The following is a 20576-nucleotide window of genomic DNA, read 5'->3' on the forward strand; positions in this document are numbered from 1 at the left end:
AGAGAATTGAGGCTCAAAAAAGAAAATCAGGAAAAAAGGAGAAGTAATGAAGATGTGGAAGAGAAAACTGCAGTGCTGATCATTCCCATGATTTAAATAATGCTCCTTCCCTATGTGTTCTCAGTGGACATTTTCTTACCTCCCTCCTTCCCCCCCCCCCCACCCGTTCTTGCCACCTGTTGTTCCTTAGCTCCTTCTGTTTCTGATCTCATCCAATAGCAGGTGGGCAGGATTTAGTGAGGAATGTAAAGGAACAGAGAGTGCACCTAGTAGGCCTGCAGAATTTCTTGTTTGACAGGAAAGGAGGGAGGGAGAGAGAGAAGGGTGTGAGAGGAAGGAAGAGAAGGAAAAGGAAAGCCAGCCAAGAGTTCAGAGTCCTGCCACCAATTTTTCCTCTTTTCAGACTCATCTTTGTCACCTGTTCTTGAGATCCTCTCTCCCCTCACCTTTCCTTATTAGTCCTCGATCCTTCCCATTTGATAGCTGCTGTTTTTTAGAGTCTCTTTTTCTTAACTACCAGGACTATGGAGAACAGACTCTGGAAAGAGCTTATACTGAGATCCTGTTAGAACTCAGAGTGTTTACCATTGAGGTTAAGTTCCACAGTTTTATGGGTTTTTTTGTTTGTTTTTTGTTTGTTTGTTTGTTTTTACTTTAGTGTTCTATTTCCCAGTGTGTTATAAGTTAAACAGTTTTAGACCTAACAACTATTTGTGATCTTGTCACTATGAGAATATTCTTTTGGAGATTGAAATATCTACCCACAGACCTCCTTTTGCAGCTCAAATTATTTGGACCTGAGGAACTTCCTAAAATAGTTTGAAACCCACAATATTAAATGCCGAGAATAGTTTATGATGAATGAAACTTACAAAGAAAAAAAGATTCCACATACTTTGACATAAATGAGTATGGTCAACATTCTTAATATTATTGTAATTGCAGATATACGTTTTATTTTGGTACTTGTCTTTTTTAAAAGCTTTGGCCACAGTAGAAGACTTCCAGATTCGTCCACATACTCTCTATGTACATTCTTACAAAGCTCCTACTTTTTGTGATTATTGTGGTGAGATGCTCTGGGGATTGGTACGTCAAGGATTGAAATGTGAAGGTATGTGTTCTGAGTTTTGGTGTCTTTTGAAAGGGGATTTTGCATTTGCATTCTCTAATCGTTAATGAAAGAATAAGATCATTGGTTGGTGACTAGGTAGTAACCAGTGTTTAGAACTGGACAGATCTAGTTTTTCTGCATTAGAATTGCTAAGGGGTAGGAGGCAGGTGCACATTTCTGATTAGTCTTCTGAGTACTCTAAAGTGGAGGGTCAATAAAGTTTTTCTGCAGAGGGCCAGAGAGTAAATTTTTAGGTATTATTGATTAATAGTCTCTGTCACAGCTACTTAAATCTGCTTTGGGCCAGGGAAGCTATAAACAAGATGTAGAGAAATGAACAGCATGCTATGTTTTAATAAAATTAATTATGAACACCGAAATTTGGATTTCATACAATTTTTACATATCATGAGAGGAATTTCGTACACAGTCTACAGTTTGCTGAAGTGCTTTAAGCTAATTGTTCTCAAACTTTACCATGTATCAGAATCACCTTGAGGACTTGTTAAACATACTTTGCTAGGACCTATCCCCAGAATTTCTGATTCAGTCGGTCTGGGGTGGAGCCCAATAATTTACACTGAATTTTTTGGCTTCTGCTTAGTTTGTCATTCAGGTTCTTAATTAGGATAACTATTGCTGCCAGAGAAAGTAAATTAAATAAAAGAAGCATCTATTTTTTATGTAACATACTTATATATATGTTTCTTTAATCTATTTTTTTACCTTTTAAAATATATTTAGGCTGTGGATTAAATTATCATAAACGATGTGCCTTCAAGATTCCAAATAACTGTAGTGGAGTAAGAAAGAGACGTCTATCAAATGTATCTCTGCCAGGACCTGGCCTCTCAGTTCCAAGACTCCTACAGACTGAATATGTACCCCTTCCCACAGAGGAGGTATGTATTTTAAGGCAATAAGAGGGCATTTTACTACTTGTTCCTTATGTTTCTATGAGGTATATGACATCATCCTAGGACATAAATTATACACTAAAGACTACAAACATTCCTACACTTAAGAAAATTAAAATATATTACTGGAGACAGAGTTTACCAGTAGTAATGAGTTGCGTATTATCTTCTTTGGGACCACATTATCACTTGGACCACTGTGTTAACCTTCTAACCAGTATCCTGGTTCCCATACTTTTACCTCATCTTTTACACTACAGTCAGATCATCTTATTTCACTAGAGCTTAATACACAACTCTGATTATATCGCTCCCCACTAGGAAACCTTTATATATTCTCTTGTTTCCAACAATCCGTTCTATTTAGCATTCCCTGAACACCCGATTGTTCCCTCTCCCTTTGCTCTTATTGGTGTCCCTCCTTCATGCTTTTTTCAGACCTAGCTCAACAGCTGCCTTTCCTGAATTTTCCTCTTACCCAGAAGTTATTTTATTGGTCGAATGCCAAACCACTTTTCAGACCTGTCTAATGGTGTGTATATCATTCTACCTTAATATCATGGTGTCCTCAAGGAATTCATGATCTGTTTAGAGAAGACAATGCTCATGGTCTTTTGTGTGCCCTACCGTGCCCAGCACAATATGTTATACTCTGTATATGTTATACTCACTGAATATGTTATATTCAGTGATGTAAGAATGAGTGAATGAATGAACCCAGTGATTATCACAGTATTCCAGTGAGATATTTTAGTAGATCTGTACGTAATGAGATAGTTGAGACTTATAATGGTTAAGTAGTAACTTGACTCAAGTCACCGAGCAAATTTGTAAGCAACATTAGAATTAAATCCAGATTTAATTATTTTTAGATCAGGGATTTTTCCTAATATATTGTACCCGTGAAGAGTAAAATAGTAGATCAAGAGAGAAAGAAATAACTCCCTTGTTCTTTTGATAGTACTTAAAGTGACCTCCATCCATAGATTGCAGTCTTATCACTTAGTTGTTTCTGTAACCCCTTTGGTCTTCCATAAATTAAGGGCAAAACCAAGCCTTTGGGCTATTGGCTTGATATCCTGGTCACAAGATTTTGCTATACTGAGGCACCTTAGAATAAAAGCTTCTGAAGTTCTTTCACAAAAATCCCATATTTCCCTGTTGCTTAGCACTAATGTGAGATGTTTAACTTAGAAAAAAAGAGTGCTGTGGCATAAGAACTGAGAGCAAAGAGTTATTAGAAACATATACAAGAGCTTGGGAAAGGACTGGTGATTGAAAAGTGAGTGTATTTTATACATGAACTACACAGGAAACTTAGGTCGCAATGGGGTCTGTAGGATAGAGGCGTGTTTTAAGAGCCCCACAACTGATGCTGGGATGCCAGCTCCCCCTAGATGAGGAGTACTAGATTAGGAAATAGGCAGGACAGAGCAGATGAATCAGGTTAAATTTAATTCATTAGTTTCTGTTTTATCCTGAAGATGAAAATTCCTTAGGGAAGTGTATGAAGTAGAGTGACATGTTTGAATTGGTTAGATCGTGCAGAGTATTGTAGAATGAGTAGAAATTGTAGAGTGGAATGTGTGAAAAAAGGCTGCTTCTATCAGTCCACGCATGCAGTCTCAAAAAGGAAAAAGGTACAGTAAGAGAAGAGCTCATGGAGGAAAATCAGAGGGAAGCGTGGGAAAAGAGGACACACTAAAGGAATATAGGAGATACCAATGAGGAGATGAGTGCAGCCTTGAATCTCAACAAAGGTTAGAGAAGAGCTGACTCCAAATGGCTGCCCGGTGAGAGCCTCCTAAGTTCCACGTGCCAGGCTTCATAATGGATGCTTTACTCGTCTTTTCTCATGTAATCCTCACCACAGTCCTGGAAGGCATAGCAGCTCTCATCCTGATTTCTTAGATAAGATGTGAGGAAGAAAAGTTTCTGAGTAGTCGAGATACTAAACTTCACTGACCACTGAGATAAGTTGGAAAAAAGGCCAGGCGGGAATAGAAACTTCTGAATCTGACTCTGGGGTTGTCATTGTTTACATGTAAGAAGGCAGTTTCTGTTGCAGTGCCTGAAGTCATTGTAAAGGAAGTGAGTAAAGAGACAGAGGAGCAGAAGCTAGTCTTTGGGACTAGAAGATGGTCACTGAATTTGGTTACAACAGGACCACTAAGACTAGAGAGACCAGACTTGAATGATGGCTCTTTGGAGATGAGAAGGAGGAATATTCCTTGCAGTACATTTGGGCAGAGGCCTGAGGGGCCAGGACAGGACAGAATCAAGGTAGAAACTGTTGGAACTAAGCGTATGCATAAAAATGGAGGCATTTTTTTACTGAATAATATTCCAAAGTCAAATATGTATAATTAGGGAATTCCCCCCCCCCCTTGAATGCTTTTATTGCTTTTATTATTACATCTGATTGAGAGTTGGCAACATGTTATAAAGTTTTTGTAGGCAAATGTTCACTTTAGACATTAGTTGAAACCCATGCCATGGAAATAATCGGATTACTTTTAGAGAATTTCTGGCTTCTCATTAATAAAGAAGTAAGAATTTTAGTAGTTTGTAAAGAGGGGCCATTAAATCAAGGTAAGAGAAGAACTTTCACTCTAGTTACTCTAGTCTTAGTGGTCCCATTTTCACCAAATGTTCCACAGGTAATTTTACCAGTATCCTCCTTCCTCCAAATTCTGGTTCAGTCTTCCATACCTTTCCTGCCTTCCTCACTCAAGAGAGTGGTAAACCATGGTCCCTGATGAGATTGTAGCCTATGCTCAGGTGTGTTTGAGATGGGAAAAAGATGGGACTGGACTTTCATGGAGAAGACCTGGGGCTAGGGCCACCTGCCTAGGTGGCAGGGGGTGCGGGCAGTTAAGCGTCCAACTCTTGATTTTGGTTTACATCATGATCTCACGGTCATAAGATCAAGTCTCGTGTCAGGCTCCGTGCAGTGCATGGAGCCTACTTGAAATTCATTCTTTCTCTCTGTCTGTCTCCCTATCATGTACATGTTCTCTCTCTCTCAAAACAAACAAACAAACAAAAAAAACCCCACAGACAGAAGACCTAGGGCTAAGTCTTGATTATAATGCTTGCATTTAAGTAATATTAATCCCTTTGAGCCTGTTTTTTCATATTTAAGTAACTTTGTACTAAACATGAAAAATTAGGTGGCTGCTGTAGCCCAGTCTCCTGAGTAGCTCCTTGCACACATGCTTTGTACCATGTCCCTAATACCCAGTCCCAGGAGGGCCTGCCCAAAGGCAGTCAGTCACTCGCTGGCCACTGGCATATGAAGGGATTTGTTATGACAGTTCTTCCTTACAGGGGTGTCCTACATATTTGATGATGGCTGGCAAAATCGATCTTCTTCCATCTTGTGTGCTTTAAACTTGAGACAAACCGAAAGTGGTAGAAGCAGGAGCAAGAGGAGCAGAGTGTTGAATCACCACTAGAATAGGGAGCCAGGGGTGAACAAAAGCCTACAACATCTGTTTCTTGTTCCTGCTGGCTTCCATTACTAGCTTTGCAGGATCGCTGCGGTGCTCAGTACCCAGCGTCACGGTGGAAGAAAAGGACCAGGCTAGAGCAGGAGATCCTGAGAGCTGAAGCAGGTTTGGTTTGGGTTTTAACATTGTTTTTGTAACTTTTCTTAAATTAAACTGCTTCCTAATATGCTTTGGGACATTTGTGGCTACATAGTAGTGAAAAACTATCTATCAGAGACCATTTTTGTGTTCTTTTTGTAATGTTCTTCTCCATTTGTATGTCCTTTTCTGTTTCTTCTTAACCTTCTTCCTGCTTTCTTCCAAACAGTCTTTTTTTTTTTTTCTTCCTCCCTTCATTTATTTCATACAGTTCTCTGTCTCTAGGTTTCTTCTGGCTTCTTTTGCTTTTATGGGTTGACTCAACTTCTCTGAGTTAGATATTACAAGTTATGGAAGGCGCATGAAAGATCTCAGGACTTCAGTTCTGGCAGTGAAGATAAAAGCAGCTACAACAAAATCTATAATATGTCTAGATGATAGGTGTTTTGTGCTTGAGAACGTGGACTATACTGTATTCATTTTTGTTTCTGCAATACACAGCAGAGGGTCTGGGCTGTAGTATAATAATCAGTGAATGCTGAATGAATGGGATGAGGCATATTGAACTGGCCTATAATTTAACTTGATTATTTTCTTTGTACATATAGAAAGTATCATAGTTAGAAAAATCTAGTTATCTCTCAGGTTACACAAAAATTTTTAATCAACATCTTTAATTTTCTTCTTTGCTCCTCTGGGGGAGTAAAGCCCAAATAACTAGAAAATACTTAAAATATCAAGGGACTTCCTAAAGCATCAGTACTGAGGGGTAAAGTTTTAGCTAATTTTGTATCTGCCATTTTTTATGTCATCATCATTAGACTTAAGTTTTGTGGGTTTTTTTTAATTTTTTTTTTTTTAACGTTTATTTTTGAGACAGAGAGAGACAGAGCATGAACAGGGGAGGGGCAGAGAGAGAGGGAGACACAGAATCCGAAACAGGCTCTAGGCTCTGAGCTGTCAGCACAGAGCCCAACGCGGGGCTCGAACTCACGGACTGTGAGATCATGACCTGAGCCGAAGTCGGACGCTTAACCGACCAAGCCACCCAGGTGCCCCTAGACTTAAGTTTTTAACAAACATATTTTAGTATTTGTAAAAATATATTTGAAAAACCAAGACTTATTTCAAAATATTTTTAGACATCATGTTCAATAATTCAACATGAACAACAATAAACTTTCTGAATTTATTATTATTCAGAAAGGTTCATGATTATGATTCATTTCTTGGTTAGGTTTTTCAAGGGATTTAAACATGTCATAAATTCATTTTAAGGCTTTTGTTTTTTATTTGTAAAACGCTATATATGTCTGGCAAGTAGTTCATCAATGAATATACATATGTGAGGATGAAAAAAAAATTTTTTTGGTATAAATAATAGCAAACAAATCTGCACTGTTCACATTCAAGTGATGGTAAGTTAAGCTTCCAGAGGAAACTGCTGAGATGCACATTTTTAGATTTTTGGCTTTAGTGTTCAAAATAAATGACTTTGATCTCAAGTCCTGCTCTTAATACTTTGTTTTTAATATACTTAATACTTATGGAAATTACTTATGTTTTAGTCACATGTTCACCAAGAACCAAGTAAGAGAATTCCTTCTTGGAGTGGTCGCCCAATCTGGATGGAAAAGATGGTAATGTGCAGAGTAAAAGTTCCACACACATTTGCTGTTCACTCTTACACCCGCCCCACAATATGTCAGTACTGCAAGCGGTTACTGAAAGGCCTCTTTCGCCAAGGAATGCAGTGTAAAGGTAGGATTGGATGTTCTTCTTAAATAAAATTCATAGGTTTTTGTTAGGAAATTTGTTTCAAAATATTTATATTTCAGAAGCATAGGCAAAGAAATCGGTTTCATAGTTGTTAATTTAAAAAAAGAAAAAAATGCATGCATACACACACATTCATATTTATCAACAACTATTGCTCTCTGCAGTATATGTACTATGTACCAGGAACTACAATACAGAAAAGCTAGAATTTGGATCTGTAAGGTATGGCTGCTCTACACCTATCAGTATGGGGCAGTTAGTAAGCAGGTGAGCAGATATTTGAGCTTAAGTCTTTCTGATTCCAGAGCCAAATGTACCCAAAATATAAAATAATGCTTTCCTCTTTCCCTTAAACATTCACACACACACACACACACACACACAAATATATTACAAGAGTTTTCTTATTTTTATTTATAATTATGTAGCTAGGAAAGCTGTACCAAAACTGTTATTCCAGAGACTAATCATACTGAAATAGGAAGAATATAAGTAGAAGCCACTGGAAATGTGATAGGGATTATCCATATTCGGGTACTAACCCAGAATACTATCATCGTATTCTAAAAACATCTCTCATTGAACCAGGCTTTTAATAGAATAATGGAATATTTTTTCCTACAGTTGTGTTATTTTTTATGTTTTTAAAGATGATTTTAAATTTTGTTTCATATCTCCTTCACAACACTCCTGAACAATATAGTGAAAACCAAAACAGTTTAAAATGTGTTATTAATTATTGAGCCAGGATGGGGTGTAAGTAGCCTGTCTATAATTTTATGTACTTATTTTTATATGATTATTTTAACGGTTCTTGGTAACATACTTTTTATATAATAGAAGTGATGTGGAATTGAATTATCTAGTTTTATATAAATAAAACATTAGAATTGAGGTCTTTGCAACAATAAATCCTATTTACAATACAGAATAAAATAATTGTACATAAATTTGACTTAAGTATATGAGAAAACTTTTCTTGGCAGTATATGGCAACATGGGAGAACAGCAGATAGAGGACAGGTTGTGCGTTTGTTGCCAGGTAGTTAATAACTATCAGGCAGGCATAATTAAATGTTGAAATTTTATTTCAACAGCTTACTTTTAAATATGAGTTAATATATAAATTAATACTTTAAAATATCAACACTAAAGTATATTGGCAAGCAGCCACTAAGGAATGTTTTGGGAAAGAACATTAATAACAGATGTACAAATTCTAGCCAACAGATAATCTTAGAAAAGGTTGTAAGTAGTGCTGCTCTGCTGAACAGAACAGAAACATTCTAAAACCATATGCAGAGCAGTACGATAGTTTGTAGAGGACCTAACATAAATATGTAGATTGATGAATTTTGAAATAAAACCAGTTAACTCTGCCACTGGGTTATTGATTTAATTTCTTAGCTCTAAAAAAATAATGTTTCATGCTTGTATTGGTTCAGAAAGTAGCATGTATTGGTTCAGAAATATATATATTTCTGTATAACTAAGCTATTTTAATTATCAGTCAGAAACAATCACTTATTTCAGTGACTTCTTTTTTGTTTTTTCAGTTTTTTAAATATTTATTTATTTTTGAGAGAGACGGAGTGTGAGCAGTGGAGGGGCAGAGAGAGAGGGAGACACAGAATCCGAAGCAGGTTCCAGGCTCTGAGCTGTCCACACAGAGCCTGATGTGGAGCTCGAACTCATGAACCTGAGCCAAAGTCAAACTCTTAACTGACTGACCACCCAGGCACCCCAGTGATTTCTATATTTTTAAGATATGAATTAGGATATTAAAAAGTAAAACAGTCATTTTCATTCACTTGTCAAGCTAAGAAAGAAAACAGTAATTTAGTGAAAACAGTTACACTGGATCATTTGAGAAGATACACAGTTCCAAGAGCAGCTACTCATTCAATCACCTGTTTTTTTGTTTAAAAAAATTTTTTTTAAGTTTATTTATTTATTTTGAGAGAGAGAGAGAGAGCAGGGAAGGGGCAGAGAGAGAGAATCCCAAGCAGGCTCCATACTGCCAGTGCAAAGCCCAATGTAGGGGCTTGAACCCACAAACTGTGAGATCATGACCTGAGCTGAAGTTGGACACTTAACTGACTGAGCCACTCACGTGCCCCATCACCTGCTTATTTTCTACTTTGTAATATTAAAACTTCAAGACAGCTTGAAAGCATACATAAAATATAAGAAAATATGAACAAGTTAATAAGAACATGAGTAAGAGTACAGAGAAATAAAAATGCCTGCCATTAGAACCTACCTACTTGCTGCCGACAGGCCACAAATTTGGCTCTATATTTTCAAAGCGAAAATGGAAATCTTGTTATTGTTACAGTTTGCATACCTCATGAGATAAAAAGCAAATCAATTACTTAAGATAAATGGAAGATGTTAATATTAGTATCATATATGAATTTTTCTAGGGCCTTTCATTTAAAAAGACAGTGTTATTTGATACAAGTTGGGTCACCCACCAAATTATTAATCATGGGACTTTTTCTTATAATAACCTTTACCTTATGCCATTGGTGTGATACCCAGAACTTTCTTGAATCACAAGGGCTACAAAATCATTCTAAGTCAGGACTTAAAATTATTTTCTTCCGGATATTGCTGAAGATGGAATTCCAAGGTGGAAGGGCGTAGTAGACAGTAGTAATAGCAGAGGGTCTCAATTTTGGTATCACCTAAAAAACACTTTTAAAACACATTTCTCAGCCCCACTCCCAGAGCTGCTGACGTAATAGGTTTGGAGTGGCGCCCAGAAATTTGAATTTCTAACAAGTTCTTTGTAATGCTGATTCTGCTGGTCTGGGAACCAGAGTTTGAGAACCACTGAGTTACTTGTAGTATTGAATAGCTTGTACCTGACATTCATCTGCAGTGCTATCAACTCTGATGTTCTTGCAGGCTGAAGAGAACTATATATAAAGGTGGGAGACGTTGTGCATGAGAAGCTCATGCCTTTCCTTACAAGGCTGTATAGGAAAGCCCTTACTAATTCCTAATAAAAGCTTGTAGAATCTCAGTCTCTCTTCTGCATATGCACCAGGTCCTAATAATTAGGAACTGAAAGTAAGTGCTTGACGTATGTTGGAAAGTAGTCAGCCTGAGAAACTGTCAAGGGGAACATGGAAAGATGAGTATGAGTTAATGGAGCTGCCAGCAACATTTTGACAATGGTTATATGAATAGTATTAGCTTCATTTTACAGATAAAGAAACTGAGCCCTAGAAGAATTGGGGAAGATGGCAGCAAAGTAGGAGGAGCCTAGGTTCGCTCATCCCACAGATACAACTAGATAATTATCAAAGCATCCTAAGTGTCCCAGAAATCTACCTGAAGACTGGCAGAACAAACTCTACAACTAAAGGTAGAAAAGAAGCCACAATGAAGAAGGATGGAAGTGTGGGATGTGGTTTAGGGAAGAAATGGATCTTGGCTGCTGTGGAGGAGAGGGAGCCATGGTCATGAGAAGGATGAGAGAGAATGCACAAGGGAATGCCCAAGGAGAATGTTTCCTCATCCATTGGCTTGGAAAGCAAGAGGGGCTGAATTACTTGAGTTCTTGCAGTCAGCAGAGATTAAAGCCTGAAGTTTTAAGCATCAGCAGACTGGAATCTGGGAGTCTAGAGGTATTGGGGCTGCCTTCAGAGACAAGACAGGCAAACAACCTGGGGGCAGACAGTGTGGAAGCAACAATCTGAAGAATGCCTGGGGCACACAGTGAGGAGATTATTTGCTCTTCTTGGAGCATGCCCCTGAGAAGCAGAGTTCACAAAGAGACCTTTCTGGGAACAAAGGAGCTGGTGCCATTTTTTTCTCCTGCCAATTAGTGATCATAGATCAGTGGAATAGAATGGAAAACCCTGAAATGAACCCACAACTGTATGGTCAGTAAATCTTGGACAAAGTAGGAAAGAATATCCAGTGGGAAAAAGACAATCTTTTTAACAAATGGTGTTGGGAAAACTGGACAGCAACATGCAAAAGAATGAAACTGGACCACTCTCTTTTACCATACACGAAAATAAACTGAAAGTGGATTAAAGACCTAAGTGTGAGAACTGAAATCATAAAAGCCCTTGAAGAAAGCACAGCAATAATTTCTCTGATATGAGCCATAGCAACTTTTTTCTAGATAGGTCTCCTGACCCAAGGGAAACAGAAACAAAAATAAACTGTTGGGACCACATCAAAATAAAAAGCTGCTGCACAGCAAAGGAAACAATCATCAAAACTAAAAGGCAGCAACCTATGGAATGGGAGAAGATATTTAAAAATGACCTATCCCATAAAGGGTCAGTACCCAAAATACATAAAAAACATATATAACTTAACAGCCAAAAAATGAGTAAGCCAATTAGAAATGGGCAGAAGACATGAATAGACATTTTTCCAAAGAAGACATACAGATGGCCAGTAGGCACATGAAAAGATGCTCAACATCACTTATCATCGGGGAAACACAAATCAAAACTACAGTGATATATCACCTCACACCTGTCAGAATGGCTAAAATCAACAACACAAGAAACAAGTTTTCGTCAGGATGTGGTGAAAGGGGTACGCTTTTGCACTTTTGGTGGGAATACAAACTGGTACAGCCTCCCTGGAGAACAGTATGGAAATACCTCAGAAAGTTAAAAATAGGGGCACCTGGGTGGCTCAGTCGGTTAAGCGTCCAACTTTTGATTTCAGCTCAGGTCATGATCCTACAAACTGAGATTGAGTCCCATGTTGGGCTCTGTGCTGACAGTGTTGGAGTTTGCTTGGGATTCTCTCTCTTCCTCTCTCTGCCCCTTTCCCACTCATGCTCTCTTTCTCTCAAAATAAATAGACTTAAAAAAAAACAAAGTTAAAAATAGAACTACCCTATGATCCAGCAATCCCACCAGAAGAAGTATTTACCCACAGAGTACAAAAGCACTAATTCAGAGAGGTAACATGCACTCTTATGTTTATAATAGCATTGTCTACAATATTTAAATTATGAAAACAGCCATTATCAACAGATTGATGAATGGATAAAGAAGATGTGGCATATATATACAGTGGAATATTAATCAGCCATAAGAAAGAATGAAATCTTGCCACTTGGTAGATGGGGCTAGAGAGAATTATGCTCAGCAAAATAAGTCAGAGAAAGACAAATACCATATGATTTCACTCATATGTGGAATTTAAAAAACAAAACAAACGAGCAAAGGGGAAAAATAGAAACAAACCAAGAAACAGACTCTTAGCTATAGAGTTAAACATCTTAACTGATGGTTACCAGAGGGGAGGTTGGTAGGGGAAGTGTTAGAAAGGTTATAGGGATTAAGGAGTGCATTGTGATGAGCACTGGGTGATGTATGGAAGTGTTGAATCACTATATTACATACCTGAAACTAATATTACATCATGTTAACTAGCTGGAATTTACATTAAAACTTAAAAAAAATAAATTAAAAAAAAAAGAAATGGAACCCTGAGGAGTTGAATACCTATTAAGAGGTGGCATCAGAATTTGAAACCAGACCTTTATTCCAAGACCTGAGTTCTTAGTAAAGGAAAACTTTAAAAAGTCTCTAAGCATATCTGATACTGCCTGACTTTTTACATACATTAATAAACCAAATATTTTATTTCAGATTGTAAATTCAACTGCCATAAACGCTGTGCATCAAAAGTACCAAGAGACTGTCTTGGAGAAGTCACTTTCAATGGAGGTAAAATTCTTTTTCTTAATTTGCCTAAACGATCAGAAAAGGTCACAGTTCTTTTGTGTATTATCTTTGTATAAGGTTATATTTGCATGTTTTATTTTGTTTACTTTGTTTCTTAAACTTTGGCTTTTTTAATTTAATAATCAAGGAAAATACAGATAATCAGTAAAGGTACATGTATTGTATTTTATCTTATTTATGCCTTCCCATTTTTCCTATAGCCACCTACCATTTGTAGTCTAATGTTGCCAGTGGTGTTGCATATTTTCTTCCATCCTTAGACATAAAATACTTCTTTTTACACCCTGCTGTTGTCCCTAGAGGTGTTCATAGTTCTAATACTGACTGCTTCTGTGTGCCAGGCACAGTTCTGTACTCTTTACAGACATTGATATTTAAACCTAAGAACAGCCCTTTGAGTTAAGTATTTACAGATGAGTAAACTTGGCACAAATACATTGAATAAGTTGCCCAAGAAATATAGCCAACAGTTTATAGAGTTGGGATTTGAACCCATATGATCTGGCTTCCTAGTCCATAGTCATTAGAACACATTGTGCTGCCTCACTGTCTCTTTCTCCATCAAATAATCATTTGCTAAACATATTCCCTCATATGCCTTTTTCTTTTCTTTTTTCAAGATTATGTAGTGATTATGTTTTTGGAGGGAAGGAATAATGATTCCAAGCATAATTTTTTTTTTATTGTTTGCCTGTAATATATATATTTTTTTCAATATATGAAGTTTATTGTCAAATTGGTTTCCATACAACACCAGTGCTCATCCCAAAAGGTGCCCTCCTCAATACCCATCATCCAAGCATAATTTTTATTTAACATTTACAGGACTGGTAAAAATTAAATGTAAGTAGTTCTGTAGGATGAAAAGTATAAGGAATGGAAATTGAATTTCTTAAGATTTTAATGTTTTCTTTTATGGCATTTTTTTTTTTTTAAGTTTATTTATTTTGAGAGAGACAGTGCGAGGGTGGGGGGCAGAGAGAGAGGGAGATAGAGAATCACAACCTGGCTCTACACTGTCAGTGCAGAGCCCAACTTTGGGCTCAAACTCACAAACCATGAGATCATGACTTGAGCCAAAACCAAGAGTCGGTCGCTCAACTGACTGGGCCACGCAGGTGCCCCTGTGGCATGTTTTTTATGGTTGCTATTTAACACCATTGACAGATCGTGATTGGTTTTCTCATTTGGGTTACTCTGAATTAATGCAGCTTTGCTATAGACTAAAGTTTCCTCCAGATTTATGGTTCATGTATTTTTGTACTTTACTACTGTTTGACAGATGAATATGAAATACTATTTATATTGGTTTTAATGTATACTAAGTAGTTTGAACATCTTTCAAATGGTTACTGGTTCTTAAGGGGTTTTTTTCCCCCCTATAAATTATCTGTTCACATGTTTTGTCCATTTTTCTGTTTATTTGTTACTGATTTGCAGGGAGTTGTTGATAATTCTACCTAATAGTTCTTTGTCAGTTATACTTGATGTAAATACCTTCTCTGAGTTCTGGATTATCATTTTTTTAAGCAGTGTTATTGAGAAACTTTGCAAACTTGGCACATTTAGTTTATTCACAAAGTTAGGTATCTATCAGTGCAGTCCAGTGTTAGGACATTTTTCATTACCCTGAAAAGAAACTCCATACACATTAGGAGTCACTCGTTGCTCTTCCCCACTAGCCCATGGCAACCACTAATCAACTTTCTACCGCTGTGGGTTTGTCTATTCTAAGCTTTTCATACAGATGAAATCATAATATGTAGTCTTTTGTGACTGGTTTCTTGGACCTAGCTTAATGTTTTCAGGGTTCCTCCATGTTGTAACATGTATCAGTACTCGTTCTGCTTTGTTGATGAATAGCATTCCTTTGCATGAAGATACCACATTTTATGTATCTCTTCACCAGCCAGTTGGTGGACATTTGAGCTGTATCCACTTTGGGGCTTTTATGAATAATGCTGCTATGAACATTTTGAGTACAATTTCTGTGGACATATGTTTTCATTTCACTTGGGTAGATACCTAGTTGTGGAATTGTTGAGTCATATGGTAACTCCGTGTTTTAAAATTTTGAGGACTGCCAAACTGTTTTCCAAAGCAGCTGCACTATTTTACACTCACTTTACCAGCAGTGTATGAGGATTCTAGTTTTTCTGAAAGCTTACCACCACTTGTTATTATCTGTCATTTGGATTGTTGCCATCCTACTGAGTATGAAGTAATACTTCCTTGTGGTTTTGATTTGCATTCGTGGATGGCTAATTGATATGCACATCTTTTCACATACCTGTTGGTCATTTTACATCTGCTTTGGGAAATATCTATTACTCTGGTCCTTTGCCCATTCAACTGGTTGTTTATTTTTTTATTATCGAGTCTTAAGAGTTCTTTAAACATTTGAGATACAAGTCCCTTATTTGATATATGATATGTAAATACTTTTTTCCCTTCTGTTGGGCAGACTTTTTGCTTTTTTGAGGTATCATTTGAAGCACAAAAGTTTTTAATTATAATCAAGTCCACTTTATTTTTTCTTCTGTCACTTATATTTTTGGTATTCTATCTGGAAGGCTTTGCATAACCCAAGGTCACAAAGATTTACTCCTGTGTTTTCTTCTAAGAGTTTTATAGATTTAACTCCTACATTTAGATCTGTGATCCACTTTAAGTTAATTTTTGTATTTGGTTTACAAAAGAGGTCCAGTTTCACCTTTTTGCATGTAGATAATCCAGTTCTCCCAGCACCATTTTTGGAACAGACTATTTATCTTTCCCCAACAAATTGCCCTGGACCAGTTAACCCAACATACAATAGTGGTGGCTAATTTTTTGCTTTGCTTCTAGTATCTTTTGTCATACAGAAATTTAAGTTCTAATTATTAAAAAAAATTTTTTTTAATGTTTTTATTTATTTTTGAGAGAGAGAGAGAGAGCAAGCGGAGTAGGAGCAGAGAGAGAGAGGGAGACACAGAATCTGAAGCAAGCTCCAGGCTCTGAGCTGTCAGCACAGAGCCTGATGCGGGGCTCGAACTCACGAGTTGTGAGATCATGACCTAAGCCGAAGTCAGACACTCAACTGACTGAGCCGCCCAGGCGCCCCTAAGTTCTGTTTAAGCAAATTAATTAATTTTCTGCCTTAGGGTGTGTGCATTTTATATCTTCCTTAATTAAATACCTCTTTATCCATAAAGATATTTTCCTATTTTCATTAAGAGTTTTAAAACCTTTTTTTTTTCACATTTCATATACTTTTTCTATTTACATGTATTGCTCTCCCATTAGTATGAAACTCTGAATTCATTTAAAACTTTGCCAGAACCTTCCAGTCTGGGAACAGATACAGATATACCAATGGATATTGACAGTAGTGACATGAACAGTGATGGTAGCCGGGGCTTGGATGACATTGAAGAACCATCTCCTCCAGAAGATAAAATGTTCTTCTTGGATCCGTCTGATCTTGATGTGGAAAGAGATGAGGAAGCTGTGAAAACCATCAGGTAATGCACGTGTGTGTATTGCAAGCTACTTCCAAATGCAGGATTAGTCCAGGTGCTTCATTAAGAAAGAAAAAGCCACATTTCTTTCAATGGAACCTAGAATGTAATTCACAATCCAGTTAAAGTATTGCTAATTCCTTTACATGCACCACAGTATTTCTGAAATAAATTATACACTCTGGCCATCTACTCAAGATGGGAAAGTATGAGAATCCTTGTTAAAGAGAAAAATGCTTTATTTAAATGTAGTCTAGATATTATATCTGGCTGTGGAACAGCCACCACAAGGTGCCGGAATTAAACTATCAATTAAAGCAACCAGCTTCTTCATTTAGGCAAATTATCAGATGTTAGAAACACCAGTGAGAATATATACCTGCCGAATGTTGCACAGAGATGATGGTGACAAATTTGGGGGCAGTTTTCATTTTACCACAATTAGACTGTTAGCACTTTGCAAAATGCTATTGGATTATAAAACTTATAAATATCCCCTTATGTTTATAGAAATTCAGTTTTTTGTGTATACAGCTTTGTAGGATACACTACTTTGTAATAAAATGTGAATATTTTGGCAGGTTTTGTTCTTCACTGGCAACAAAGAAGTATTTAGAGAAAATGGATCATTTAACTGAGTGGTCATTTATTCATTTTGGCTTGTCATTAGATTGCAGCTATTATCATTATGAACTAAAACTTACTGTTTACCCAGTTTGGAGACTGTGAAGAGAACTTGGCTAGCTTCCTAATCATGAATATTTCATAATTTAAGAGAAAATATTTAACTGAGATTCAAATTGAAAAACCATGTATTTTTCACACATATCCCGTCAAATTGTTCTTTTACTTCCAGCTGTGCTGTTTCTGACCCATGTTTCAATATTACCTAATTTGACGCAGTACTTTATTTTATTGTCTTAATTGGTAGCTATAAATCATTTTATTAGTATCTATTAGAAATACTTTTTCCTAACAACATGAAAAATGGAATTTGACATTTGAACCATGTGATTTTGTGAATAGGTATACTTGCTTTTTACCTTGTTACGAATTTACTAATTAATCATGCTGCCTAGGGCAAAAGAACCTTTCTCAACAGCAGTCCCGATTGAGACCCTCTTCCAGGCTCCAGATCTTCCAGTTGGGGAAGATTCTTTCTGCTCTGTTCATTGTTTTGTGTTGTGACCTTCCAAAAAATATTGATGACACATAATGAGGACTTTCAGGATTGTCTTAGTCTTTTATAAATCAACTGTGTATCATCATGAAAGGATTAATTTCTTTTTCTTAACCTATTTCTGTAAGATATTTTGAAAAAATTTAGCTCAGTTATCTTTAAAAAGGCCAGTGAGCTTACAGTATTCATAGGATTTTTTAAAAATTCAAATTATCAATATTTTATCATAAATGTTAAATGTTTTGTAGTCCGTCAACAAGCAGTAATATTCCGCTGATGAGGGTTGTACAGTCCATCAAGCACACAAAGAGGAAGAGCAGCACGATGGTGAAGGAAGGGTGGATGGTCCATTACACCAGCAGGGACACCCTGGTCAGTAGTCACAGATATTTTAATATGGTAGTGAAAGTTTGTTACGTACTTTATTTTGTGCATTTTTAAAATCAAAATGAGGATGTAATATGTATTAAGACATAGTATATTGGAACTGTAGTTACATTTGTAAAGAGTTCTCAAAAGACAGAACGTTGAAATATCTTTACAAACCAGCAGAGCAGTAGAGATTCAGAAGAGGTCTGGGGATATAACATCAAATACAAAATCCATGAAATAAATAATAAGAGGGACTTCATTATAATTATAAACTCCTGCTCTGCGAAAGACAGTATCAAGAGAATAAGACAACCACTGGCTAGGAGGAAGTATTTACAAAAGAGACATCTGATGAAAGACTTCTCTAAAATATACAAAGAACACTTAAAACTCAACTCTAAGAAAACAAACAACCCAATTAAAAAATGAGTCAAAGATCTTAACATATACCTCACCAAAGAAGATCTGTACAGATGGCAAACAGGCATATGACGAAGATGTTCCACATCATATGTTGTCAGGGAGATGCAAATTAAAACAACAGTGAGATACCACTACACGCTTATTGGAATGACCAAAATCTGGAACACTGTCGACACCAAATGCTGGCAAGGATGTAGGGCAACACAAACTTTCATTCATTGCTGATGGGGATGCAGTGGTATAGATACTTTGGAAGACTGGTGGTTTCTTACAAATTATGGGCTTTGTGATTATGATGTGTCAGTGTAGGTTCATCAGTTGTAGTGGATGTACCACTCAGAAGAAGGATGTAGGTCACAGGAATGCTCTGCATGTGTGGGCACAGGGGATATATGAGAAATCTCTGTACCTTCCCTTTAATTAGGCTAAGAACTTAAAACAGCCAAAATCTTCATTTTACAAAATTATTTTAAGAAACATTTAAAAAAAAAAAAAGCCACGTGTCAAAAAAAGCAAAGACAAATGACAAACTGAAAAAAGTATTCTGAAGTCATGTTCTAGACAAGGATTCATTTCATGATATGTAAAGGATACCAACAAATTGATTCAAAAAAAAAATACAAACAGTCAAAGAATGGGCAAATAATATCTACAGAGTTCACAGGCAGGAAAATACAAATGACTTTTAAAGATGAGAGCTTGATCTCATATTGAATAAAAAGTACAATTTAAAATTTCACTGAATTACCTTTTTTTTTTATCAGTACAGCAAAGATCAAAAAATTTAGTGACATACTAGATTAGTGAAGGTTTGAGTAAATAGGTACTCATGTTGCTGATAAAACTATAAATTGGATCAAATCATATGTAGGATAATTAATACTGTCAAGGAGAATTACATGTGTACATATCTTTTGACCTGGCAAGCCAATAGGTAAATTAGAAATGTAGCCTACAGATGAATTACATATCAGTACATGTATACCACACGTGTATTTGCACGTGCTCACATAAAGTTCCCTAAAAGGATTCCCAGAAACCTACTACCGTTGCTTACGTGGGGTAGGGTGGACTCGAGTATGCTTATGACTATATATCCTTTTTCTGTTCGCAGAATTTTGACCCCCGTGAATTTTAAACCTATTCAGACATACAAACTTATGAGTAGAAATGAAAGGAAAAAGAAAGAAAGGCACAGGTACTTTGGAAGAATCATTATTTTTATACCTAACAGTTGTGTGCCCTTTATTTTATAGAGAAAGAGGCATTATTGGAGACTGGACAGCAAATGTCTCACATTATTTCAAAATGAATCTGGATCAAAGTATTACAAGGTAAAGATTCCACATTTAAAAAAATAACATACATTAAAATATCATATGTTTTCCAGGTATATTAAAGTAATATTTGTTAGTTATTATATTGGCATATACTGTGTATTATGACTCTGCCTAATATCGCTTATAAGTCACTCTTGAGTTCCTTGTTGAAACAGTTTTCCCCCACCCTCCATTTCACCCCCCACAGCAGCCCTGCTACCAAAGGATGTTTTTTGTTGTGTTCCTTTGGTCTTGGCCTGCCTGTCAGGTTGCTGCTGATTTCCTTCTGGACACCATGATTTAGATCGGGCTGTTCATGATCATTGCCTGTCCAGAAGAGGCCGGTGTGGTATCCATGTTCTCCCTGCTCCATTTGATCTTAGGCCCCGATTCCCACATGCTGCTGCTTCGCTTTTGTATAGTCTTCTTTGCCTGGCTTGTTCCACACTTGGCCATGCCACAGACTGACACCAAACAAAATTGTAAGTGGAGCGATTGTATCCTTAAGAGAGAGATCAGAAACTGATGACTTTGAGCTGGTTGGGTTCTTTTAAATAGGTTTTTTTGGTGTGGTTTTTTTGTTTTTTTGTTTTTGTTTTTTTTTTTTTTTTGCCTCAGGGAGTAGACTACACATGCAGAGTTGTTAC

General features: G+C 36.7%; 1 protein-coding gene across 3 annotated transcripts in view; it reads left to right on the forward strand.

The window, feature by feature from the left end:
- Nucleotides 1–20576, forward strand: part of PRKD3 (protein kinase D3) — an 87932-nt gene that overhangs the window by 41958 nt on the left and 25398 nt on the right. For all 3 annotated transcript variants that reach the window (XR_007151264.1, XM_047854606.1, XM_047854607.1), the window contains exons 4-10: nt 983–1114; nt 1859–2016; nt 7190–7382; nt 13040–13117; nt 16455–16638; nt 18064–18187; nt 19867–19944. Coding sequence is in view for 2 of the 3 variants with exons in the window: in XM_047854606.1 (XP_047710562.1) it covers nt 983–1114; nt 1859–2016; nt 7190–7382; nt 13040–13117; nt 16455–16638; nt 18064–18187; nt 19867–19944 (947 nt within the window). In the remaining variant the exon portion in view is untranslated. The remainder of the gene's footprint in view (nt 1–982; nt 1115–1858; nt 2017–7189; nt 7383–13039; nt 13118–16454; nt 16639–18063; nt 18188–19866; nt 19945–20576) is intronic.

The sequence above is a fragment of the Prionailurus viverrinus genome, chromosome A3 (assembly GCF_022837055.1).
Source record: "Prionailurus viverrinus isolate Anna chromosome A3, UM_Priviv_1.0, whole genome shotgun sequence".
In the NCBI taxonomy this organism is placed as follows: domain Eukaryota; kingdom Metazoa; phylum Chordata; class Mammalia; order Carnivora; family Felidae; genus Prionailurus; species Prionailurus viverrinus.